This window comes from Corvus cornix, chromosome 6 (assembly GCF_000738735.6).
Source record: "Corvus cornix cornix isolate S_Up_H32 chromosome 6, ASM73873v5, whole genome shotgun sequence".
Taxonomy (NCBI): domain Eukaryota; kingdom Metazoa; phylum Chordata; class Aves; order Passeriformes; family Corvidae; genus Corvus; species Corvus cornix.
In genome coordinates this window covers 286,237-312,639 of record NC_046336.1, presented here as the reverse complement: position 1 = coordinate 312,639, position 26,403 = coordinate 286,237, and the positions used below count along the sequence as shown (strand labels likewise).

Here is a 26,403-nt window from a genome sequence, read left to right as displayed (position 1 = left end):
AAGTCTAATTCAGGAAATGATAAATTGCTGGACACCTAATTTGTTTGCAAATAAGAAGTGATAGAGTACTTTATAATGAGTTGATCTGTGTACCCAGCCTGGTTTTTTAACCTTGAATGGGTATTAGACGGTTGGTATTAATTTGGCTGTAGTGGATTGAGTGTGCACAGAACCACAGGCAAAAACTGTACCATCACTCGTGTGTGCTGGTACTTCACCATTCACTGTTCAGGTGTGTTGGATCCAGCCTGTCCTGCAGCCTGCCCTTCCTTTGGTTTTGGGAAAGTGGCAGTTTTATCAAAACCGACATTTTATGGTAAACTAAGGGCAGGTGTCTTCACAAAGTGTTTCTAAACTGCCACAAAAATCCAAGATAGTCGTGGCTTGTTTCCCAGAAGAATTTTGGAGCTGTTTTGCTGTAGTTGTACCCATGGCAGGGTACCCTGCAGACCAGGTGCCCCATCAGCTGGGGCCATGCTCGGGTACCCCCACAGTCCCTGGGAAGCCGGGCCTGGCCAGGGGCTGGAGGGCACCCATAGCCTGGCAGCCCTGGCTGAGGTGGTGGTGGCGGCGGGCAGCCCCTGGGCACAGGCAGCCATCGTGCTGGTCCAGGCCCCTGTTTTCTCCCATTTCAGATTTTTCTGTTTAAAGTCTCTTAAACTTCACTGTGACATAAATGAGTCCAGACTGGGAGTCTCCGTGCCGTGCCCATGGCAGCTCAGTGTGACATTGCTGTCAGCCTGTCTGGGGTGGCAGCAGCAACCAGTGCTGGGCTGGTCCTCCGTGAGAGGTAGGTGGCTGCTCACAGACTCCATCTCACTAATGGAAAGCTAATGCCTGCTCTTGATGTTCAGGTTTATAAACATGTGAAATACTTTTTTAATTGTTGGTAGCAGAGCAGGCGGACAATCAATAGAGTCAGGCGTGCCAAACTCACTGTTGACATTCAGCAGAGCCAAAAAGGCTGGTAGGAGATAAGGGCTTCCTGTCAGCAGTGCTTGTGCTAATTCATATTCAGACATTGTCATGTTCCATGATAAATGAATTCCTTGAACTATATTGATATAGTAGGTTAAACATTGAAAAAGTTGGGCTGAACTTTGACTTTAAATATTCATTAAAGCTAATTATGGATTTTATGACTACATGAATTACAGTTTCTGTGTCATCATTGGCAATTTATTTTAAATATATTTAAAGCAATCTTTATATATTAACTGTCACATTTAGTGAGGTAACATAGTAAATGTTTACTCTGTACAGTAATTAAACTTTTATTCATCTATTTCCTTTTTGCATTAAATCTCCACAGTTGAAATGGTGGACTTTAAAAAGAAATTATGCCAATTAACTGTTTTAAAAAAAAAGATAGCTATTTAAATCTTCGAACTTTTGTGGCAAAATTTCTGTATAATTAAAGGAATAGTGCTTTTAATAATGCCAGATCTGTAATCCATCAGAACCAATTGTTTCTCTTGCCATCAACTAGTTTTCCCAGATGAGTCTTTCAGTATGGAATAAGGAAAGAAATCTCTACTACCATAATGAGTATCATTCTGGAACCCAATTAAATGCAGTGAATGTTCAACTTCAGTCTGCTAACAGGGAGAAGATGCCTGGTTTTTGCTCCATAATACATTTTTGGGGAGATGTGAAGCTCTTCTAATGAATGTGTTCACCTTAGGTTAAATGTCGCTCTCTGTGTCTACAGCTGCAGTACAGGTCCACACGCAGACATGGTAGGAATAGCCAGGTACTTCTGTCAGTCCGGAAAAAGCATTTTGTTAATAGCAGCATTGCCTGAGATAAAATGCCTGGCCTTTCCCTGAGCTCCTGAGCATTTCCGTAAGGGCCATTCTCACAAAAGCCAGGACGTGTTTGCCTGTGTACTCTGCAGTTAGTGACCGTGATATCAAAAGAGGTCCTAGGAGTTTACAAAGGAAATTTTCCCTGCTGTACCTACCTGATTATGTGCTGGTCTGACTGATTATAGGGGTGTTAAAGCCAAGCTGTTGGTTATAGTGAGCGGGGGGGACAGCAGAAGAATCAGTTTTACCATCTTGTGTGTTTCTAAAGAACTTGGCCAAGCTACAGATGAGTATTGTTCATGATGTGCCACCTGACTTTCTGTTTTGGTACTGAGTTACTGACAGTGACTGTGTGGTATTTTCTCATGGCCACAGGTGTTGCTCTGAAGGGTCTGTGTACTTCTGGGTGTAACTGGGCACCTCAGGCTCTGATGAAGTCCTTTCTGTCTTGTTAGCTCCTGACTTTATTAGTAAGGTATAAATCAAGGATTCATAGAATCGTGGAATGGTTTGGGTTGGAAAGGACCTCAAAGCCCACCCAGTGCCACCTCTGCCATGGGCAGGGACACCTTCCACTGTCCCAGGCTGCTCCAAGCCCCAGTGTCCAGCCTGGCCTTGGACACTGCCAGGGATCCAGGGGCAGCCCCAGCTGCTCTGGGCACCCTGTGCCAGGGCCTGCCCACCCTCACAGGGAAGAATTTCTTCCCAGTTCACCTGGCTGATCAGTCCTGGGAATAACATGTGCTGTCCCTGTATCCCTGAGGATAGCCCAGGACAGACCTGGGCTGGTCTAGAAGCTTCTGGTAGTACTGAATACAATGATCATGATATGGTTACAGACTCAGGGGTTGCCATGTTGGCCTGATGAGTTGGGAACTTTCTGATCTGAGCCTAACTGTGAGCTATCCATTCATCACTCTGCCATAAGGCTACTGAAATAGAATTCATGACCAGTCTGTTTGCAGACTGCTTGGAAGATCAAGCAGAGAAGCCTGTGGCTGCTGCCTGCACTTCATTCCAGTGAGACATCCGGTGCAGCAGAGCGTGTGCCATCCCCTGTGCATTCCTTGGGGCAGTAGTGCTCCGCTCAGGTTCAGAGCAGCTGGTGGGAAGTGTTGTGCTGTGTCTGAGCCCTGACCTCAGAAATGAGGGTGCTCTGGATGCTGGAGATGAGTCTGCAGACCGATCTGTTCGGGGGTGACTGCAGCGCTGTCTGGAGGGGCACAGCTGCAGAAGGTGCATCATCCCTGATGTGTGGAGAAGTCAACCTCAGGGGCCCTCAGTGTTGTTTACCAGGTTTCTGCTCTAGAAAGGCTGTGGTGAGAGGGCTGCACTATTCCCGGATCTGCTGGTTCGCTGTGGCGCAGCCACTGATGTCACTGGAACTGAGGAAGGAAGGGAGGGACAGTGCACAAGATGACAGCTGAGGTTCCATTTGAGTAGAAGCACCAACTTAGAGGTGGCGTGGAATTTGTGCTAACAGCAGAAGTCATCCATTTCAGCAACCTTTCACATGGAACAAATAATAGCTTTCTTTCTTTTTGTTTGAGATGTTTAAAAGTTAAGATGTTGGGGTGGTTTATAATCTGTAATTGTGTTCCTGTGTTGTATCAGTTAGATATTGTATCTGCTGATGCTGCTGTATACACCAGTACTGCTTTTTCCAAAGGGTATTGAAAATGTAAATAAGAAAATAAAGCAAAGCTCTTAGACTTTAAATTAATCTCATTTAACTTTATTGTTAAACTGACATTTTATGAGAAATAAATTGAATTAACATAATCGCCTCAACGAAAGGGCCTAGGCAGTAGGCCCTGGAAGGTTTTATATATTTCATTGTGTTAGGGCAGGGAATTGTAAGTGCACTTCATCATTTTTACAAGTTTACATTTATGTACCTAAGCCTGATTAAGTCTATAACAATGCGGAATAGCGATACGATAGCAAACAATAGCAATAGCTATAATTTCCTTTCCATTATAGTTTTGATTCTTTTTAGTGGGGTGTTTGGAATTGCGCAGTCCAAGCCTCTCTGAATGTTAGTGGTATCAGTTCCTCAAACTTGACAGAGTTACTTCATCACTGTCACAGATTCATTGTGCACTAGTACTTGATACTCAGTGCCATAATTGTAGACTATCAAACCAAACTTTTGCTGCATAAGTCTTAAAAATGAATTTTTAAAAATGAGATTAAAGCTGTACAAAGTCAAGCAATGAGCAAATTGTGACACTCAGAAATGAAGTTGTAGCTTAAGCATGAATGGCAGTACTGTTTTTAATAGAGTTATGACACCCTAAGTGAAACGAGGTTTAGAGCATCTGATTTTTTCTTGGTTTACTTGTTGATATGCGACATAGAGAAGCTTCAGAGTTCATAATTCTGTCACCTAGATTTAAATTGTCACCTTTTTTTAACATTATTTGTGCCTGATTTGGATAGGTCACTATTTCCAAATATTTTTTTTTACTTAGTCATAGATTTTCATCTCAGCTGTGACCTGGGGAATTCCAATGAGAATGAAGGGAAAAGCTTACCAAAAGGGTGGTCAGACATGGGAGCAGTAGCTCAGAAGGGAATGCAGGCTCCACCTCAGGAGAGTTCTGAAACTCCTGGGCAATGCCCTGAGCAACCCCAGTGACAGCCCTGGAGACCTCAAAGGTCCCTTCACAGCATGATTCTGCTGTCCTGCATTGTGGGGATAAAAGAAAAGCTCTCTTAAAAACATCACTTAGATGTTACAGGTAGGCTGGATTGCCATGTGTTACTGTCATAGCCTAGGATTTCCCATTGCAAGATCCCTTTTTCATTTGCTTTTAAATTTTTCAGACTTGAGGCATTTGGAATGGTATTTTCCAGGTGCTTGCCAAGGCTCCTTTTTCTTCTGAAAGGCATGTAAGAAAAAAAGCTGTATCCTTATACTGAGTTCTTAAACAGTATTATTATTGTATAGCATAGTTACCTTTATATATGTCAGATTTTGCCCTATGCATTGAAGAAAGAGATGGGCCAGATGGGAATATCAGGGGGCAGTGTTTCTGTCTTGTACCAGGATTTGTCTTTTCCTGGCTGCGTGTCCTTGTTGCAGCACACTTAACCTTGAGTCCTTCACAGGAGTGTCTCCTGCAGTTCCTTGTTCACCTCCTTCACGTTATGAAAAAGAAACCCAAAGGCCCAAGGAATCTGCCTGGGTCACAGGGACATGTACTCATCAATTAAACATGCAGCAGTGTTTTCTGTTGGATGGACTAATATGTCAAGGAGATGGGCCGGACCTCATGTTTGTGCTTTTGACAAATCAGCAAATGTCTAATCTCTGGATGTGCAGCATCTCATAAATAATGCAGCAGTCACTGAACCAAGCACTGCTGTGCTGGGAGGGGCTTTGTTGTTGGAGAGGAAAAGATGGAATGAAACTAAATCATCCTTTTTGGTTAATGCATTGCTTCTTTTATTCTTCTCAGTGAGAGTTTATCCAGTAACAGGCTGGTTTTCTCAGTTTCTGTTCGGTGCTCAGATGTATTTAGAGGCTCATCAAGTTCTCATTTTAAATTTATAATTTTTTTTTTTAATATTTCACTATAAAATCTATTTGCCCTGCTTTTTTCTCTCTTACTTGATTTTCATTTACTCTCTTCTAATATGTAATTTTCCTCTCATTAACTGGGGAAAAGCAGCAAATGATATGTCTGTGGAGAAGTCAAAGCAAGCTGCAAGCTCACGGTACTTGTGTGTGTCATCGTGGCAAAGCTCCCATGACACAAATGGAGCCAGGAAGGGACTGTGAGCCTGAGCACCAGAGCTGGGCAGCCCCGGAGGGTCACGGGAGAAGGGGCATGTGGAGAGGTGCGGGAAAGCTCGTGGGGTTGTCCCTGTTGAGGAGCTATTTAAGTTTCAGGGTAGGGAAAAGCCACGTCAGGCTGTGTTGGGAGGTCGTGGAGCCTCTTCTGCAGAGGCTTTAGGTGCAAGATAGAAAACTTCAAACTTGCCCTTGTTTCCTGTACCACAGACTCTAAAAGCTTTGGTTTTGCTCTGAAAGTGAAGGAAAAATCGTCAGGTTTTTGTAACAGAATTGAGGGTCTAGGTTTGGGGCTCAGACATCTGTCTGTGCCACCGATTCCATCCATCCCTTTGGTGTTTAAATGTACAACTGTCAGGGCCCTTATCATGGTCAGTCAGCTGTTAAAGATCATCTTTATAGAGACTGATGAAATTTCAGAGAAGCAACAAAAGAAATTAATATTTTTATAGATCTTAGAAAATGTAAACATCAGTCATTTTATTTATTAGTATTTAATTTCTTTAGTTTGAGGTTTTTTTCTGATTGGAAAGCCTGATGCTCTTTTTTTTGAGTTTCGTTAGCCAAAGTATATATTTTTATAATTTCATGTTTTATTGTTGTTTTTTTTACAGGCTCTAGGAAGTTTTTACTTTCTTCATGAATCTTTGAAAAACATCTACCAGTTTGATTTTAAAGGTAAGCAAAGGAACTAAATGTTTTTAATGGTCATTTGGCTTTATACATCAAGGCAGCTTTTCCATCCTCTTTTCTGATGGTGGTACCTGGCAGTGTTTTCATGTTATGCAGACTCCTGTATAATGCAGGCAGGTCCCTTGGTGACAGGTGTTGCTTTTCTTACCTTTTGTAGACCTTTCAGAAGTCAATGAACCGGCCACAGGTTGCAAGCCAGAGCATTAACCATTCCTATGCACCTTAAGGTCCATAGTGATCCCTGAGGATTTCAGAAGAGCTCTGAATGGCCACAGGGTTCTTCCATGTAGATCAGATACAGGACCAAGACCTTAACTGTCCAGCAGTGATGGTCATTTTGCAAAGCAGCTGAGGTAGATTTATGGCTTAAATTACTTGGGAGCAGAGCAGGTCAGTAGGAGGGTGGCACTGTTTTAACCCACACTGATCCTTCAGGTTGGAGGTCTTGCTATGTCTCACAAGTTTGAAAGTAATGCTAGGCTATATACGTTAAATATGAAAAATATCATAGAAAATTATTGAATGCTTCCTGAGGTGAATGTAGAAAAAATTGTATAAAATTTACATTATTTCAGTTGAGAACTGTATATATTTAATACAAAAATATCCTGAGCTTCATTTAGCTTACCGAGCTGAGTCACATTAATGCTACATCTAGCGTCCCATTAATGTGAGGCACTGTTGAAATGATGGTGACTATGGACTGAACTAATTGTCCTAATTATATAGATTCATTATTTTTGTTCCCAGCAGACAGATTCTCTCTGCTCATGTAATTGAGGGTACAGGGTCTTCCTGCGCTGAGATGTTTGAACAGTAGTTCTGTGTATGTACAATTCAAGACTTAGCCAACGTAAGTCCTCCTGTTACCTCTGGGTTCAGTGCTGAAGGAACATTTTTGCTATAATGTCACAGACAGAGTGATTTTATTTCTGACAAACCATGTGGGAACACTCCACAGTGGAGTCGGCACTCCTAAGAGAGGTCGTACCCAGGCTTTGTCCCAGACAAGAGCAGTTCTGCAGATGCTCAGTAATGAAGCGTGCACATGGTGGGGACACTGGGGGAAGCTGGGGGGCTCCCAGGTGGTCCCCGGGCCCCGGGTGGAACAGTCTGCAGTCCTCTGCTGTGGCTGTTTATTCACTCTGCCGTGCAAATGGCTTTGTGTGCCAGTGATATGGGAACTGTCTCAGCACACCTGAGGCCGCAGCTTCATCCCATCAGCACTGGAGGAGCAGCGGCCGTTTCGCCCCAGATGCCACCTGAAGGTCCCTCCCAGTGGTCACAGCAGGAGATGTCCTGCTCCAGCAATACCTGACAGGGAAATGACAGCTGCTTTAGGACAAGAGGAGCTTTCTGGATTTGTTAGTCCTTTGTTGGCAGCTTATTTGCTACTGTATAGCTTTTAAAATAAAGTGTAAGAATTTTTTAAAAGTGAGAAAATGGGAGGAAAAAGCATAGAGGAAACAATTAATAGGAAAACAGTAAATAGATGCTTGTTCCAGAAACAAAATGCTTTAAATGGTCGCTGCTTTGTTTTGCTTGGCAAAACCTTAGCAGAGCCAACTGGAATGTGAACCATGCTGATAAAGATGTGTTTGGCCCAAACATCATTTAGAAGGAAAAAAATTCTTAATAAAAATCCAAGGAAATGGGTGAATGGGTGTTGTAAGTCACACGCTGTTCTCGTAACGTAGAGCAGATCCGTCTCCCAGCATAGGGTTTGTAAAATATGACCCCAAAGGCTCCCATCGTTCAGGGGAAATGTAAAACTTGCCTCTTCTCTCATGACTATTGACGTTTTCACAGTGTATTGAACTCTTAAATCAGAAGAAAAATCCAAATGGATACAAACATTCTCTGCACAAAAATCATTATGAAATTCTGGTTCTACTCAAAAGCATGCAAAAAATAGATGTTTATACACAATTCAATATTCCTGGAACATCACTGTTGCTTTTCAAAATTCACTGCACAGTTGGATGTGACTGAATACAGACTGGAAAAAAAAAGATTGTCCCTGTTTTTCAGGTCTCAGGAAGGCATATCTGCATTTTAAAATAAGAACAGTTTTCTCCTGCAGCCTCACATACTATTTGCTATAGTTTAGATCTGTTGGGCTGTTTTCACAGTGGTCAGAGGCCCGAAAGTTTGCTTACAATTTAAACTAGTGCCAAGCTGTGTGTTCTGAAGGGATGTCCTCCAAGAGAGGGGGCTTAGGCCAGTTCCAGTTGACCACTTCTGTTTACAGAAAGAATCTTGTTCTCTGGCATGAAGTCAGAAATGGAGTAGACCTGGTTTTAGTTGGAGACAGGCTGCGTTGCCCCTGTGTGCACTGCTCAGCAGTCCTGTCAACAAGCCTCTGGCTTACACGTGGTGTCGATGCCACGTGGGTCATGGGGAGGTGCCTCCCTTAGCCAGCTGCTGCCTGTTATTGAAGTTCTCCCAGCAGATGCCTTCAGTTCTTACAGTCCTGCCAAATCTTTTCTGTAACCCAAAAGACATCAGGATCTCTGCTGACACTGTTAAACTTGCTGAAAGAGGCACATCCATCCACAATCTACTTAGAATGGTGCCAGATCAGTTTACCAAGATATTTTTTTAGTCATCCTGTGGGAGCCAGGCCTCAGAGTGATTGGCACGTAAAGAATGATACCTCTTTTTTCCTCGAAGATGTAATGCTGCATTATAGTAAATGCTTCCTCAGATATCCAGTAGGACTGAACAGTTTAGGACTCTTGATAATACTTGGTTTGGAGTTTTCCTCTTACACATTCCCAGCTGAAACTCAATCCAGTTGAGTAGGTCCAGCATAACGGCAGCTGTAGGTCAGCTGCCCAAGCTCCTGTGTCAGAGGAGTTAAACTACGTCAGTTTAAGTGGTTGTTTATCTTACTGCTCTTATTTTAAAACTAAGTCAGGTTCTCACCTTAGATATGCCAGTACATTGTTCTCCTCAGGTGAGAAGCCAAGGATGAAGTGGATCAAGAAGGAGAACCTCTCATTCATGAGCTGAGTAGATCCATAGGAGTCTGTGTGGTTTTTGTCTGTGATGAAACTGTTTGTTAGAGACTTTGGAAAGTGATGTGCATCACCACTGAGCCTCTTGTACAAATCCAACACCCATTCCAGCTGTAAAAATCCATGCTTCATGTGCTGATGGCCAGAAAGGGTTGATCTTAAGGAAGCTGGGGGCTTCAGGGTCTCAGAGCAGCTGAGGTGGGATTCAAGTGCAAGGCTGTACAGAGACCAGGCTCATGATTAGAGCTCCAGCACTTTATAGGGCTCTGGACAGTAGAAATGACAATACCATAACTGTGTAACTTCAAGCTGTCTGATATAAAAAGGGGTGTTTCTTTTCCCCTAGAACAAGTCAGTGCTTGCACATTTTTGATAAGACCCTGTTGATTTACCAGCTGTTTTGCAGATGCTGCTTCTTTGCTAGTAAGTGTGAGAAGATGCTCATAATGTTGAAGTAATGTATGTTAATTTTGGTTTATCTCTCTTCCTAGCTAAGAAGTATAAAAAGGTTACTGGGAAAGAAATCTACTCTGACACTTTAGAAAGCACGCCCATGCTGGAAAAAGAGAAGTTTCCACAGGATTATTTCCCTGAGGTATGTACAGCACTGTGAAGCATTCCCAAATACTGGGTTTGATTCTGATTTTCTCTGACTACTCTTGAGCAGCTCCTCTCAGTGATAAGGGCAGAACGGAATCTTGGAATTTTATTTGGTTTTCTGTAAGTTTCTTGACACCTGTAATGTGTGTTTTAAGTCATGGCATGATGTACCAAATTCCAGCAGGAAATCCTTGTGAAGGGTGACGACACTGATGAAAAGATTCCTTTGTGCATTTAAAGCCTAAGAAATGGTGCAGTGTGCCATGGTAGGGCTGTCTGAGGGAGCCCTGCTCCTTGGCAGGGCCAGACGCTGCTGTGCGCCTTCCGCAGCCACGGCTCTGTCCCGGTGGATTCTGCCAGCGTGGCCGGCACCGACTGCCAGCAAAGGGAGTTGGCACTGGTGCAAGGGCCTGCCTGACTCAAACACACACTGATGTTGTCCTCTAGGGCTGCCCTCGGACTCCTTTTGTGCTTGTTCTCAGAAGAACTGGGGAGTGCTGGAGGTTTGCAATTGAAGGTCTTGGCAAAACCAGAAGCACAAGCAGAACTGAGGGGTTTCTTCCACTGCACCTGCAAGTGTAGACTCTCTGATCTTTGATGTCTCCTTTAATTTTCTCAGTTTTAATTTCTTAAGAACATCTAGAACATGAGTGTTTAATGGTTAATGTTTTCTTCAAACCAAGTGAATAAATATGTTGAACTCCTGTAACATTTGTGGATCACACAGGCATGTCACTACTTTAGTAAAAGGAAGAACTAAATAAACTCCTAAAATTAATTTAGAATTTGTAAATATACACACTTAAAGATATTTACATAATGCTTGTGTGCTTGGCAGAGCATTGCATAAAATAGTTATGGGATTGATAGGGTGAAGGTTGTTCTTTTTCTTGACTTTGATGCTAAATTATTTATTTTTGTATCTCAGTACTGGAGGGAAAAGTGCCTTTGACATAATTTTGCAAAGTGTTTACTTCCTGTGAATAAACATTTCAAATACTTCTTTGAAGTTAAGTGTTACATCATTTTGCAGGAACTTGAGACGGTTCCTCGGGTGTTTGTTTTTCCCCTCCATTGGCTGTAGCAGTGTGGGTGACTGGCAGTGCTGTGAGTAACAGCTGCAGTGCTGAGAGCACTGCACCGCACAGTGAGTGCTGCCATTGTGCCTCACAGCACTAGGACAAGCTATGGATTGCTCACTGATACCCAGGGAGAATTATTTCCTCCTTTACTTCTGCTTTTGCTTCACTGTGAGACTGGCAAAGCTGTAACTTGTTCAGCGTTGTTTATTACCCCTCTTGCATCAACAGCTCTTCCCAGTCTCTCGGAGCAATGGTTAAGTCTTGGGGCTTTCCCACACAGGAGCAGGAATGGCGTTCGTTCCTTGTGGGTGCTCAGGGATCAGGTGTTCCCATGTCTGCATTAGCAGCTGCAGCTCCCCCATTCGATGCACCCTGCTGTGCTGCTTTTGGGATGGGACTATGGGGTCTGGAACCCAAGGACCAGCCTTTGGAGGCTGTGGCACCCTCATACTGGTCCCATTGGTTCCAGTGCCTTAAACGACTGTTCTAAGCAGAAACCTCCGTGTTTTCGTTGTCAGGGGTAGAGTTTACCTGGAGGAGGACGAAACAGGAAAGGAGAAAAGCCACAAATACATGCAATTAAGTCACAAACAAATCTCTGAAACACCTTGAAGGTTCAGTTCTGTTCCTGCCCCCAGCACAATCTCTGGGAATGCTGTTGCAGGCAGGCCCATGGAACAGGCTGGGGCCGTGCTGTTGCAGAGCTTCACACAGAAGGAGAGGAAAGGGACACGGGCTCTCCAGGTCTGCAGTGATGTGAATAACAGCAGCATCTGCGTTGCAGCTCTGTAACTTGTGTGCTCACCTGGCCTGCACCCTGGCATGTGCCAACCCAGTATATTTTCATGTGACTTGAAAAGTTAGAAAATAATTGCAGTGATTTTTAGACTACGCTGTTTCTGTTTGGGACTGGAGACCAAGAAGTGTCTCAAACACACAGAGCAACAGCAGAAAACAACAGGGAGATAGTTTTGGTTCTCATATGCATTTTTCTATATGTAAAGCTAAAATTAATCTTGCTATCACGTGTTTTCTACCTAGACAAATGTTAGAAATAACAACAGCAATTAAGAGGCCACAAAATAATGTGTATTTTGGAAATTTGGGTTGACCCAGGAGAACGTAGGAGCAGTATATTTGCCCAAACATTGCATTGACATGCTCTTGTGTGTTTTAGCCAGACCTTTCACATCACATCTGCAATTTTTTGTGTGAGAAATGGTTTAAGACTGATTTCTTTTTATTGCAGCTGTTTAAGGATGATCTAAAAGTAATTACAGTGATTGAGGCATAATGCAATTCAAAATAATTACAGCCCACTGCATATAAAACTAACAAAACTTTCTGCCTTGATTTATGGGTCCTCTTGGCAAGGCATAAACCTCAAATGATGCCTCTGGGAGCAACACTCTAGATAATGTTAGGCCATTTTAAAAAAAGCAGATTTGTGTAGTCTATCAGGCCTGAGTAATTTTTTTTTCTCATAGTGAGAAATTGGTTGTTATCATAGATCACAGATACTGCTCAAAGCTCTTATGAAAGATGAATTAATTTCACTAATGCTTTAATGCAAACCTTTCATGGAGGAGGCTGTATGGTGATAACCTTACTGCGGTCTCTCCTTTCTCAATTATGATTTATGTTGTCTTTTAGTAGATGAAACTGCCTGTATTCACAATCCATCTGCTGGCTAAAGGAATCCTATTAACAGAGGATCTGAGAAGAGACTTAATAATGTAAGGTGAAAGATGTGGTATCCCCTTTCTGGGACATGAAGTAGGATTTTTTTTTCCTATTTTAAAATGTAGATTACTCTCTGAGAGCATAAGATGACCTATGTCATCTCCACCTGGTTTTATGCTGGCTTACAGATGGTGTAGCAGCTAGTGACTATTTGTTAAAGTAAAAATAAAGATTGTTGCGTTGAAATCTGCAATAAAAAGCAAATTTCTCTTTTCTCCTTCCCACGCCATAGCTCTTCTTTACATTCTGTTTCCAAAAATTTCCACTTTCCAAATACTTCATTTAGAAATACTAAAGCACATACATGATCCAAAAATACATAAGGCACATTGTTCAGCTGCACTGTGTATCTCAGGGTAAGGATGATACCTTCATACCAGAGCTGTTGAGCTCTAGCTCCTGGGCTGCATTAGGCCCAAAGCCTGCTAACTTCTGCATTCCTAATGTTAAATAGACAAGTTACTGATAACTGAAATATTTATTGGAGTTAAAGGAATTAAATGTGTTCAAGTTATAAGTAGCTAAAGGTAGTTTGCAGGTTGGGGTGGGGTAATACACCAGCTGCACAATGAAACAAGTGTTATTTTACAGTACGGAGGCACAGGTGTTCCTGCTTTATTCAGCCTCAGCTGTGTGACCTTTTCCAGTGTAGGCTTAAGCTCCTCCCTTGTCTCCTGTGCTGCCTTCTCCTTGGACCAGGTAAAAGGCCCAAGCCCTCATGGTTCTGTCCACCACTTGTTGCTTTTTGGCAATGACTCAGTCTGGAGCATTATGGAGCTGCTGACTTCAAATAGTTACTGAAGCAACTGGTCTAAGGAAAGAAAGGAAGTAATTTTGAGGTAGAAACTACATTCTACATTGTTTTCATGGCAAGTTGCCATAATACAGCTCTATTTCCTATCTAGTTAAACACTGAGCATGTTGTGAGCACGGGGGACATGGGCTCCTGTGTAAGGCTCTGAGAAGGAGGAGGTCTCACCCTGGCAATGAAGGCTTGTCAGTGCTGGATATTGCTCAGTGCCTGGGTTGCTCTTGCTGCCAGTATTTGGCTGATTCCTGTTTCAGGTTTCCCTCTGAGCTGTGGTGTTCCTTTAAGGAGCTGCAATTACACTGCAGTCATCACCACTTTAATATGTCTTTCCTTCATGCCCTGCTTTGTATGGTTGAATAAACCCTTTCTGGGTCACTATTTAATTTGATATGGTCCCCCTCAGTAAAATGATGGAGAAAAGATGAATTAAGGCTCTGTGCTGGTCATTATCAATCATGGTTTGTGTGCATTACTTATTGCTCACAGTGCTTTTTGACATTAGCCCTCTCTAACCTCTCTCTTCATGTTAATGCTGCCTGGAGGTCCTTTCCCCCAGTGTAGCAGGGGTTATTTATGTAGGTGGTGGTTCTGGGGGGTTTTAAAAGGTCAGCACAATCTCCTCAGGGACTCTATTCACAAAGGAAAAGCTGGCAGAATGTAACTACCAGTTTTCAAATTGTGATTTTAAAAACCGTATTTTTTTGGTGAGGACTTCTGATAGTGAGGTGTCAGAGCTCCAGTTACACTGGTTAAAGTACTCTGGTGGCAAAGTGGCCTCTCGTACATACTGCTCTCCTTGAACGGGAATTCACATGTGTGTGAGGAAAGCTTTCGTAGGAAATACTGTATTTTATGCTGTCATGAAATACAAATTGTGTTGCAAATACCTTTTTATTGACTTGCATCAGCATAGGCTTGTGTTAAACACAGTCAGGCAGCAGTGCCAAGGGCTGGGCATGCTGTGTACTGGTACTGCGGGGTGTCAGTGACAGAATTGGAGTGGAGTCCTGTGGGTGCCTGGGTCTAGATTTCACGTTCCTGTCAGATTCCACATCCTGCTGGAGAAGTGGATGAGGACTGACAACAGGACACTGGGCCTCATACACTTTGGTATAGAAAACTAAACTAGTTTATGGAGTGTATGTGCATGAGCCTGTGACAGCAGGCAGTGCCCATCCAAAGAAGAAGGGCTCTGGCTGGTGTCATTGCAAGGTTCCTTGCTGCCATCCTAAGGGCTGGGAAAACACATGTTTTACAGGCATTTTCAGGAAGGTTTTCAGGTGTCATCTCCCCAGGCATTGGAAGCTGATGGAGCAAATCTTCCTGAATGACCAGTTACATGGAGAAAGGGGTGTGCTATGGATACTGTAGGCATTGTCTCTAGCAAAGCCTTCCAGTGCAGTCTGTCACAGTGTCCTGGAAGCCCAGTTGGTGGCACCCGTACTGGGAGTCAGCTGAGAAGTTGGCCAGCCCCCAGGGTGACGGGGTGACGGACAAATGGCAGCTGGTTGGCAGTGGTGTTCCTCAGGGGTCGATCAGTACTATCAAACACCTCTGTTAGCCGCTTGGACAGCAGGATGGAGTGCACGTTCAGCTTGGCAGTGCTGTCAGCTGGGGGAGCAGTCAGTATGCTGGAGGGCAGGAATCCTGTTGGAGGACCTTCAGCAGGCTGAAGGGAACCTCATGGAATTCAGCAAAGCTTAGTGCCAAGCTGGATCCCTGGATCCCTCCCTCACAAAGTGGTACAGGCTGGAGGTGATTATCCAGGAAACAGCAAAGTACATGGGTCTGTTTGGACAGCAAGGTGAAGATAATCCAGCACTGTACTTGGATGGCAGAGAAGGCCACCAGCATCCCAGTGTGTGCTAGGTCCCAGAAAGGGGCTCCTCCATCTGTTTGGCACTCCAAGGCCGCGACATGTCTCCAGTGTCTTATTTGGGATCTCTGTCCTGGGCAAACATGGGCAGACGGGAGCAAGCAGAGCAGTGGCACCTCTGGGGCTGGAACAGAGGGTGTGGGAGGAGACACCAGAGAGCCTGTCTGTGCCCTCAGAAGAGGGAGGGGACAGGCTCCAAGGAATGTGACAGCTGCCCCTGGGAGGTGTGCAGGAGCAGGACAAGGGGCAGCAGTTGCAGCAAGAGAAAATCTGATTTAATCTGAGAAAAGCTTTTACCATGAGGGTAAACAGCAGAAGATGGGCCCAGACAGGTTGTGGAATCACTGTTCTTGGAGATGCTCAAAACCCAGCTTAGTATGACTCTAAGCAACATGATCTGGTTGGGCGTGTTTTGATGTTGGATCTTTTGAAGTACCTGCCATGTTGCCAAAGAGGAAAACAGCAAATGAGAAATGGCAGCTTGATTGAAAACATTATCTTGGACCGCATCGTAGGCTTGGACTACTTGATTTTAAGTTCAGTGTAGTTGTTTCTAAGATGGAAATGACAAAGCTCCCTTTTTTTAATCAAGATTAAATTTGAGCCAATTTTGAATGCTTTTAGCATTAGCATTTTTTCATTGGTTTGCCTTTGAATAAGTGTTGACATCTCTACTTGTAACTGTGCCCTCATGAGCATCACAGAAGAGACCTTACTGGATTGTGGGATTTATGATTCAGCCATGGATCCTGTTAGCAAGGATTAGAGTGTTTGTTTTCCAGCCAACCATACCCTGAGTGGTTGCTGGACCTGCAGAAGAGGCTGTTTTTCACTGTTTAAAAAAATTTGCAATAAAGTAGATTATTATTTGAAGTATAATTATTATGGCGATGTTTCTGGTTGGTCTTGGCTGCAGTCACCATGCTTGTGCCTAAGAAGAAGGGGAGGGAGATTGGTCCCTTTTCACTGTGGGGTGGTCAGAAGATGCAGACTAGGTTGGACAGGGCTTGGAGCAACATGGTCTACTGGAAGGTGTCCCTGACCACAGCAGGGGAGTTGGAACAAGATGGTCTTGAAGGTCCCTTCCAACCCAAGCCAGTCTGTGATTCTGTGATCCATTTTAAGACAGTCTCATTTGGTTTGTTGAGGCCCTTCACTATCTCAGGAGTATTTAGGACTTAGGGCTGTCTGTTCGCAGAGAGGAGAATAAATATACCTGGCCTCAGCAGAGGTTTGGGGGAGTGGTACCTATGACTGGGGGTGCTCTGCTGGGGCTGGCAATTTATTCACAATAAGGACTCACAGTCTTTAGCTACAAAATCATATATTTAGGCCTGTGTGGTGCAATATTCATTCCCAGAGCACATCAGCCTAGACACACACGCATTGTTAACCGGGAATAAATAGGATGCAGAATCATGTCTTCTTATGGGAGGTTGTAGTTTGTGTCAGCAGCTCGGAAGTGGTGCTGAAAAAGCCCTTCTTGTATCGTAAATGATATGTATGGGCACAAGCTGAATTGTGCCTTTCTTGCCAATGGTGCAGCTATGATGAATGTAATCTTTTAGCATTATTTAAATTCTTAACTTTTATAGAAATATTGGGTGGCTTGGCTCAGTAAGAGAAATAGCTTTCTAGCAGATCTCATTCATTTTAATTTGATGTAAATCTCTGATGACATTTCAGGTAAAATTGCAAAGAAAACATTTGTGTATAGGCAATAAGAATTTGCTGGTTTAAGCTAAGCATAAATACAGTTGGAAAGCTTTCATATTTGGTTATCTTTTATCTATAAACAACTGCCAGGGCTCATACTAATTTTACACATAAGGTTGTAACTGCTGCAGGACCAAAAATACAACTAATTCCAGGACTTAAAAAACACAGTATCTGTTTTCAAGGTACCTCAGTTTGTGTTCAGTGCTTCTTGGTTATAATGAATGAGTATGAATGAGTTCTGCTTTATTTTGTTCTCTGAGTCAGTACATTTCACTTTTGCAGTAATCTTTGCCTAAGGTGACTGGTTCTTACTCATTTATTTTTCAGTGCAAGTGGTCCAGAAAAGGTTTCATTCGAACAAGATGGTGTATTACTGATTGGTAAGTTGCATCTTTTAAGTTGTTTCTGATTACATGTGTTTTATGTTTGTTTGTTAACAACTATTTCAAGAAGCTGTTTCCATGTGTAGATTGGTCTGTTCATAGAGCGGGTTGGTTCCAAACAGTTGCTTTATTATCTGTTGAACATAAAGTGCTCAGTAAATTGTAATGATGCATAACCAGAAGTGTTGTTAATGCTCACACTTAGCATTAGTGTGGGACCATTCAGTCAGGGATTGTCAAACAGCTTGGTGCCTGTGAGCCAGGCCATGGGAGTCAGTCACAGCATGGAGCTGACACTTTCCCCCACTGCTGCTCCCATCAGTCCTGATGCTGCTGGGGCTTGGCAGCATCTCCCCTGGGTCAGGCACCATGGCCTGCCTATGTGCAGCCCTCACCTCCGGGGCTTCTGTGAAAAGAGCTTGTTCTCTAGGCACTCCTTCGGATTTCTCTAAGCCTACCTGGGAATCCGACCTTTGTTTTTTTTCCGTATAGCCACGGTTTTGGTCTTTACTGCTTACTTATGTTATAGTCACCTACATGTACAGGAACATTCAACACTTTTCCCTTCCTTGTGTGGTTGTTTCACATCTTAAAATTGGAAGCTTGATTTTGAAATCTCATGAATGTTTATATAGGCTGACTTTTGAGTACTGAACAGTGTTCTGGCTTTGTTGGCATTAAGCATGTTTATTTAATTAAGCAGCCTGTGAAAACAGAAAAGGTATCAGGTTTTCTCCTTTTATAGACTTCTGACCCAGAAATTGGGCAGGCAGTTGATAATGTAGGTTCATGTTAATTTTACAGATCCATATGCGTGGGGTGTGATTCCAGCAGTAGATAACTGCAGAAGTGGGTATTAACATCAGATGCTAATGTGGCCTTTGCTCTTGTATCATGACTTCTCTAGGTTCTGTCTCTTCTGTTCTCTGGGATTTCCTCTCTGCTGAAAAAATAACATTAATTTATTTTTAGGCCTTTCCAAGAAAAAAAATGTCCTTCAGAGACAGATTTAAATTTAATGTTTTCTTGCGGGGGGTATTAAAAAAGGGTGTTCTTTGGGAGGATCAGTCTGTAGTGGATGTTTGGATGAGATCATACACCACGCTCATGTCTGTCAGGGGTGTGTTGGGCAGTGAGGATGAGGAACCTCACAGCTTCTCCTAGTCTGTAATGAGCTGAGCCATGGTGGTAGTTCTGTCTGGAATAATTTGCAATTATGATCCACATGATCTAACAAGGTCTCGGATGTTTCTAATGGGAAGCTGAAGGGGCGAGTTACTATGAACACTTTCTGAAGAATGAAAGTGAAATACTATGGAAAATACAGGGGCTTATAAAATACACCTAAGGAAGTCTGAGTGCATAATGTAACTCTTCAGGGTGTGATGAGTGTTTGCACCCAGTCTCTGTGCATGTGAACAAAGTTCTGCCCATTTTCAGAATCGTGAAAACCAATTTCATAAATCATGACTTTTGATTAATACATTTCTACATTCTAATAGGTCAATAAAAATAGAGCCCAGACACTTGTTATTACTACTTCTGGGAGAGTCCTTGAAGGGAACTATTCATTTTCCCTGCCTAGGAAAACATTGTTACAGAATGTACCTCGTGCCAAAAAACAGGGGGCCCCCTAAAAAACAGAAAAGTGACCTTAACAGACTTCAGAGAGCTATCCTTTTTCCTCCTCTGTGATTCAGTGGTCTGTCCCAATTGAGTTTCTCTGTGAATCCGGATTTTTCAAACCCATTATTCTTCATTAACTTACCTTTAGTGTGGACAAAGAACTAAAGAATCCTGGGGCACTAATGAGTTTTCACATTATGTAAAAATGAAAGAGAACTACATAACTACATGTACTTTTATTTTGCGGGGTTTTTTAGTATCTTGACTATAAGGTGAAGGTGTTTGTTTCTATTCCAGTAGTTCCCAGTGTTAGTGTTTTAACGGGTGCAAGATAGTGCACTGAATGCATTACAGTCTTAAATATAGTTTACATACATAGTTTATATTTGCTGGGAAGGATGGAGTAGAGAACTTGTAATACTTAGGTAGGGCACCAACTCTGAGAATGTTTGCAAGAAAATCAGTGGTCAGAATCAGAAACCAGAATAGTTTTGATATTTTTGAGGAAGTAGTATTGGGAGATGACAGTCAGGGAAGTGCAAAGCATTGCACTTTGAGAGGAGAATTTAAAAGCACCAATACTATTTTGGGAATAACTGACTCATTACCCCTGCTGTAGAAAAGGATCAAGGGAGAAGGAATTTAATATGGATCATTATTATCTTACTGAGATGTGTTAATAGATAGATCCTGTGAAGGACACGAAGGGGGAAGGCATGGTAATTATTTATGTGAGTGCTGCCAAGGCCTGTGATAGAGTGTTCTGTTTGGCTTTGAGTGCTGTGCTCTAGGTAAGCTGGAAAGAGGACAGGAGAGGCAGGAATGGTGGAAGTATTTTGGTAGGGGGTGAGAATCTTTGGCTGACCACAGCAGGGAAACTGGTTGCTGTCTGTTCACCCTGCAGAAGGGGCAGAATTCAGTCTAATTTGCAGGAGTATAGGTAATATGATGAAAATTTGAGTTTAAGGACAAGGAAGTTGCAGGTGGAAAGTCCTTCATCGGTAAGTTTTAAGAGCAAGCATGTTTTAGACACATGGGGGTGAGTTACAGATACCTTTACACATGAGGTGAGCTGGTGACGTGGGACCCTCCCTGTCCTACAGGGATTCTTTCTGTTCCTCCTTCAGACAGAAAGGACTGGTTTTCTCCAGCTGTCATGTTTTGTATTTACGTGATCATTATATCTTTATGAGAAGGTTAGTGGGACTGCTTCCCCATCAGTGTGGGTTCACTGGGCAGGATGTGCTGTTCCCTGGAGTCAGGTATCTTCACCAGGATCTCTGGCAGAGCCCTTTGTGCTGAGTGATCTGTGTGTCTGACCATGCTCTCACTGTTCTCACTGCCCTTATTGCTGTGTCCAGGTCCATTCCCAATTCTGCCATGGTCTGGAAAACCTCCCTGAGCATAGCTTGGGGTTTCTGCTTGATGTCTCTCTCGGCCAGAGCCTGTCCATGCACTTGCTGGCAGGCTGCAGGTAGGCTTAGGGGGCTTTTCTGGCCTAAACAAATCTGTGATTCTGTGGTCTCACAGGCATGGCACAAGAGAAGCAGCAGGTGTCCTCTTCCCAACTGGAAGTGGTGTGTGTATTGACTGCTGCTGTCTCGGCATTCTCCAGACAGGGACAGATGAGGAGTCACAGTGATATGATGTAGTCCTTAATGTCAGTAACACTCTCCTCTCAGTAGCTTCTCATGTTTATTGCAAAGCCACAGTTCTGCTCACCACCTAGCTGCAGCTTTGTAATCCAGAAGTTGTTTACACATTCAATTTTGTTTTAAAAATATTTTAGTGAGAGGGTACTGCCTGATTTCTTGAATTGTAACTGATAAATAGCTTTTCATTTTCATGTTATGCATCCTTTAATCAAAAGACTTGATGGAGTCTTACCTATGGATGAGCTGTAATCTTGATGGCAGTCTCTGACAATTTTCTGACTATGATAGCTTAATCTGTTCAGTTCTTGTGAGTAAATATTAAGGTAACATAAGAGTGAATACAGTAAGTGCTGTGTTGAATGCTTTGCTGATGCAACAAATGGTTTTTTTTCTTTTATCCTGAATCATTTTATTTTTTTCCTTTTTTTGTCATAGTGCCTTTGACTTGGTAAACATTCATCTTTTCCATGATGCTTCCAATTTAATTGCTTGGGAAACAAGCCCATCGGTTTACTCAGGAATACGGCATAAGGCTCTTGGCTATGTACTTGATAGGTATGTATTAGCCTTTCCTGGCCTCTTTCAATCTCTGTGTTCATAAGCAGCATATGAAAGATGTTTCAAATGGCACACAGAAATGCAGAGGGTTTTATTCTGTCACTGTTTTATTCTGGTTACTGCTCGCCAGAGTTTTCTAGACAGTGCTGATTACAGATGATTTTATGACACTTACTCTTCAAAGCCAAATTACCAAATTACTGATCTCGGGGAACCACGCTGAAGTCACCAGAATTGCAGAGTAGAAACCATATTTATTTTCTTAATGTGTTAGGTAGATTAGCTTGTTTTTAGACTATGTGGACTCTAATAAAGCTGCCATTCAAGTGCGTCTTCTGTTACAGAATAACAGAATAATTCCAGTTGGAAGTGGCCTGTGGAAGTCCCTTATTTATCCCCCTGGTCTGAGCAGGGCTGGTTTCAACAGCTTGTCCAGCTGAGCTTTGAGCAGCTCCAACATGGTGGTTTGTAGCACCTCTGGGCCACCCATTGCTGTGTTTGACTATCCTCACTGTGAAACTTTCTGTCCCTATTACGCAGCCAGAGTTTTCTTCAAAGTGGGTTTGTGTCCATCGCCCAGATCTTTTGGCATGCATTGCTGACCAAAGTCTGGTTTTTCCTTTCTCTAACTACCAAATAGGTAAAGCCAGCAACAGAGTCCTCTTGTAGACAACTTTTCTGCAACCTGAACAAACCCAGGTCTTTCAGCCTCTCCGTGTGGGCCCCTCCACACGGAGCTGGTGGTGCTGTAATCTCCACTCCAGCTGGGTGCAGCAGGCAGTTCATTTTGGCAGCAGCACAGCATTTGTGTATAGTCACCACTGGTATTAACAGCCATGTGGGTTCTAATGGTATTACAGAGCTGGTTCATCTGTTGAGTGGTACAATACAGAGGAGTCCCAAAAATACCCAGAAATTTACAGCTGCCCTAATTATGAAGTCAGGAGAAAGACAGCTTTCTCTTGAGTAAGAAAAGAATGTTTCTACATGGGCATTGGTGTGTTGGCAGAGTGAACAGGTATTTCTCTTAGGAGGTGCCAGTCAGCTTCGTGTTTGCCTGAGAAACAGAACTTCAATGTGTCTCTTCAGAACAGCCATGGCACACGCTGCGATCCATGGCGTAATGGGGCGCTTAACACAAACTGCTGAGCCTGGAAGGAATATAGAACCAGAGCACTTTATGTGCTGTTTTCCTGCTCTGAGCCCTGCTGTCCAGCAGCCCATGGCCGTGTGCCAGGGTGCTGTGTTCAGAAGACTCTTTAACAAGACCCCCGATGACCATGGGACCACTGCTGCTGTTCCCTGGAGCGAGGGCTGGGCGAGGGGCACCTGGCCGGCATCACCTCTGTCCTTCCCCAGAGCGAGGAATGGGGTCCCAGCCCAACCAGGGGTGGTGAGTCCCATCCTGCTGCCCCACACAGCCTTTTGGCTGAGGCCACATCACTGGCAAGCGCCAATCCCTTGCTGGCTGAGGAGAGGGGAGCTCGTGCCTGGCTTCATGGGGAACCACTGCCCACAACAGTCTGCTGCGCCTCTGCTGCCTGGCATCTGCTCGCAGCCTCCCTGTGCATGGCAGAGGCATAAGGGATCCCCATCCACAAGCAGCTGTCAGCTCTTCTGGCTCTCTCTGGCAGCAGCCTGGAAGTTACACACACTCCTGAACAAAGCAGTTCATGCGTTGGAAAATACCTCATTGCCATTTTTCCCTATGTAGCTTTTCACTGGAAAAGGTTCTGAACTGTTTTAGTGGAGTGTAAATGCCTTTCCATTCATGTTCTCTCTCAAGCTGCCTTCCTCTCTGTGGGTTTTCTGTCCTGTAAGAGCAGGTAGGTGGGATAGTAGAGACTGCCTTTCCCCCAGCAGGGGGCTGAGCGGGAATTTCTCCAAACAGGAATTTACCATCACCTTTGGGATGATCCAAGGGTGAACAGGAAAAAGCCAGTATGCCTTTCTCCTGTATCACTTGCAAAACCTGCTCAAACCATTCAAAAATGCTGGAGGCACCTGGAAGGTTTGCATAGGTAGCATATATACAAATATATAAAAGATCCCTGATTTACAGAACAGGGACACAGGAAGATCAGGATCTGCTCTCAGCACAGTCTGAGTGCATATTCTTGAGTTCTGTTGTCTAGAGCAGTATGGGATTTTTATTTCATTTTTTTTTGCTTCATTGGTCTCCTCTCCTTTTTTAATGCTTTGCATGAGGAAAACCTGTGCAAACCTTTTGCATTATTTATTGCACACTTGTTTGCAGCATACAGTGTGCTTCATTAGCTAATTTTGACTTTGGACCTCCCACGATGCCCTGGCGAGGGTTAGGTAATAACACTGTAGTATTAGTGTCAGCTGTGGGTCAGGGATGTCACGATGGTATATCATTAAAATGTGACACTGCCAAAAACTGCCCCAACTCCCCTGTCCTTAGAAAAGGAGCCCTTCGATTTTGGGTTGCACAGTGCCACAGCAAGCTCGCCGTGGATGAATTGTTCATTTTGAGGGAGCAGCCAGCCGCAGATCCGGACCTCCACAGTGCAGTGATGGGCTGGCGGGCACAAAGGGGGAGTTCTGTAGCGCAGTGAATAATGGGAAGCCCCTTTCATCGGCAGGACTAACCTTTTGGCAGCCACCAGCACACTCTATTCTGATCTGCTGATTGGGGAGGACAATACACTGAAGCTTACTTTGAATGAATGCTGCCACCAACAGTGTCCCCATTCAGGGGCTTTGGGAACCATCTTTGGCCATTGTCCCCCAGCACTCCCCTCAGACAGCAGGAAAAGGGAAAGTGAGAGAAGCTATAGGGGGAAAAGGACTTCTTTTCTTGGCTTTAATCTCTCTTTAAAGCTTCATAGATACACATTTCCAGCTGAGCTACTGGAACTATGCAGTGTCAGATAAATACAGAAGAGAGAGGTTTCAAGCTGAGCTTTCAAATCCCCTTATCTGCATGAACTAATAATGCAGATTTAGTGCTGTTAAAAACAGAGACTGATAAGTCTTTTCCTTTAAAGCCTTTAAACTGCTAAAGAGCATTTAACAGCAATGCAGTTCAAACCCAATGAACAATGCTGAGAAGGAAAACAGTTTAATGAGCTAAACCTTCACTGAATGAAACAGAAACACCTTCTCACAGTTGATTTAGGTCACTGTGGGAGTCAGTGAAAGCTCAGTTGTGTTCACGCTGCATCTTCATAAACATGAGTTATGTACAGCCTTTCATCTGGGCAACAGCTACCACAGCAGTTTGGGATGCAAACCAGAAGAGGGTTTGCAAATAAAGCTCAGATGGATGAATTTAACTGTTCAGATTGACAGGGAACTTGATATCTCCAAAATTATTTTAGCCACAAAGTTTTAAAGCTTAACAAAAAAGCTGTGCAACATCACAGCAGTGCTGAGCGGGGGGAGGTTGGGGGAAAACCAAGGAAAAAGCATTGGGCAAATGATATAAAGTTGTGCTAAAATTCTTCTCCTGGGGAATTCTGTTAGTAATCCTAATAGTGTGTTTGGGGAGTAGAAAGGTTTGTTCTTTTAGCTTTAATGAAGGTTGAGCTTTAATAAAGTTACATCTGAAGTGATCAGCTTTAATAGCATTAAAACTAATTAAATAGAAAGAAGACCACTTTTAAAGGCAGCTCACTGGTATGTGCTGAGCCAGATTGCATTTAGTATTTGCTATTTAGCAAGGGAGAAGATGTGGTGTCGGATTGTTGCTTTATGGACCAAGAGGATTGGAATCACACTTGTTAAACAAATATTTGCTTGTATCTTTACAAACACATACACAGCATATATGTAGAAAATTGAGGTGTGTAATGAGTCTCTGTCAGCACCAATGTAAACCCAAACCAAGCCCCCAGAAGTCAGTTACGTTGTTCCAGGTAGACACAGTACAGTAAAACTGAATTTGCTTTAAAATGAGATAAGAACATCTGCTTTATATTTTGTGGGGAAAAAAAATTCTTCAAGGCCCATTTTGGATAATTTCCATGTACAGTTAGCCCTATTGGCATAATGCTTGTTTTTTTGTATTTTCTGAAGTTGGAGGGTGTAATCTATAGGTGAGAGTGAGACAAAAAATAGTTTACATTTTGGTTTAATCTTTCATGCATCTATTGTAACTAATGCTTGTGCATATGTCATATTAATTAACCATATTGGCATATTAGTCATGTCCTATAGCCACTTGATGGGGAGGAGTGTATGAATGCAATAGCCAGGCTGGGGAATGAGGAAAAAGCTGCAGGATGGGGCCCTTCAAAAGAAGGAGAGTTTGGGAAGGACAGGACGTGAGGTGTTAGCCTGATCCCTGGCTCTTGGCGTGCCAGCCATCTAAACTTCCTGAAATTACCTCAAGCATTGAGATCCATAAAATGAATGTGGTTTTTTTTTAAGGAAAGTGACAGTGCTCTTCTGTTTTCCTATTGAAATGTTCCCTGGCCTAGTTCAACAGAAACATTTTTACATTACAACTGTGAAATCTTGGCATAAAGCTCCCCTTTGTGCCCTTCATTATTTTCTCACAAATATAGTCCATTGTCACATAGCTGAAGTTAATTTGATCAACATTGGGACATTTAACTTTTATGTCCGGTCAAAGGAGCTGTTTCATGCTCATTTTGAGTATTCAAAAGAAATGATTGCCAGAAAAATAATGTTACTATTAACAATTCAGAGCAATTAGTTTCCCAGGGAGAGGCAATGTGATGCACCGGCTCCACACAACTATTCTTTGTCATTTTATGGATGCTCATCAGTCAACTGTCACCTCTTCTCAAAGACCCCTCCAATCTAAATGTTTCTCTTTGGGCTTTTCCCAGAACTAGCAGCTGAATGAGCAAAAGAAAAGCCACTTAGTTTCTAGGCAAAGGAAAACTTTGCTCTAAAGATCTGGGTCATTTGGGAAGATCCTCAAAGCAGCTCGCTTTAGGCGGGCTTGGGATTTTTTTGTTTTGGTTTGGTTTTGTTTTTTCTTTATTTGTTTTTTGCCACAGTGATTTTAACATGAACCTTCAAATGAGTAGTGA

The 26,403-nt window shown here is 43.2% G+C and overlaps 1 protein-coding gene across 4 annotated transcripts in view; it reads left to right on the top strand.

Moving 5' to 3' along the window:
• Nucleotides 1–26,403, top strand: part of INPP5A (inositol polyphosphate-5-phosphatase A) — a 193,120-nt gene that overhangs the window by 91,326 nt on the left and 75,391 nt on the right. For all 4 annotated transcript variants that reach the window (XM_039553867.1, XM_039553866.1, XM_039553870.1 and 1 more), the window contains exons 5-8: nt 6,222–6,285; nt 9,812–9,915; nt 17,479–17,531; nt 21,251–21,370. In XM_039553867.1, the coding sequence (XP_039409801.1) occupies nt 6,222–6,285; nt 9,812–9,915; nt 17,479–17,531; nt 21,251–21,370 (341 nt within the window). The remainder of the gene's footprint in view (nt 1–6,221; nt 6,286–9,811; nt 9,916–17,478; nt 17,532–21,250; nt 21,371–26,403) is intronic.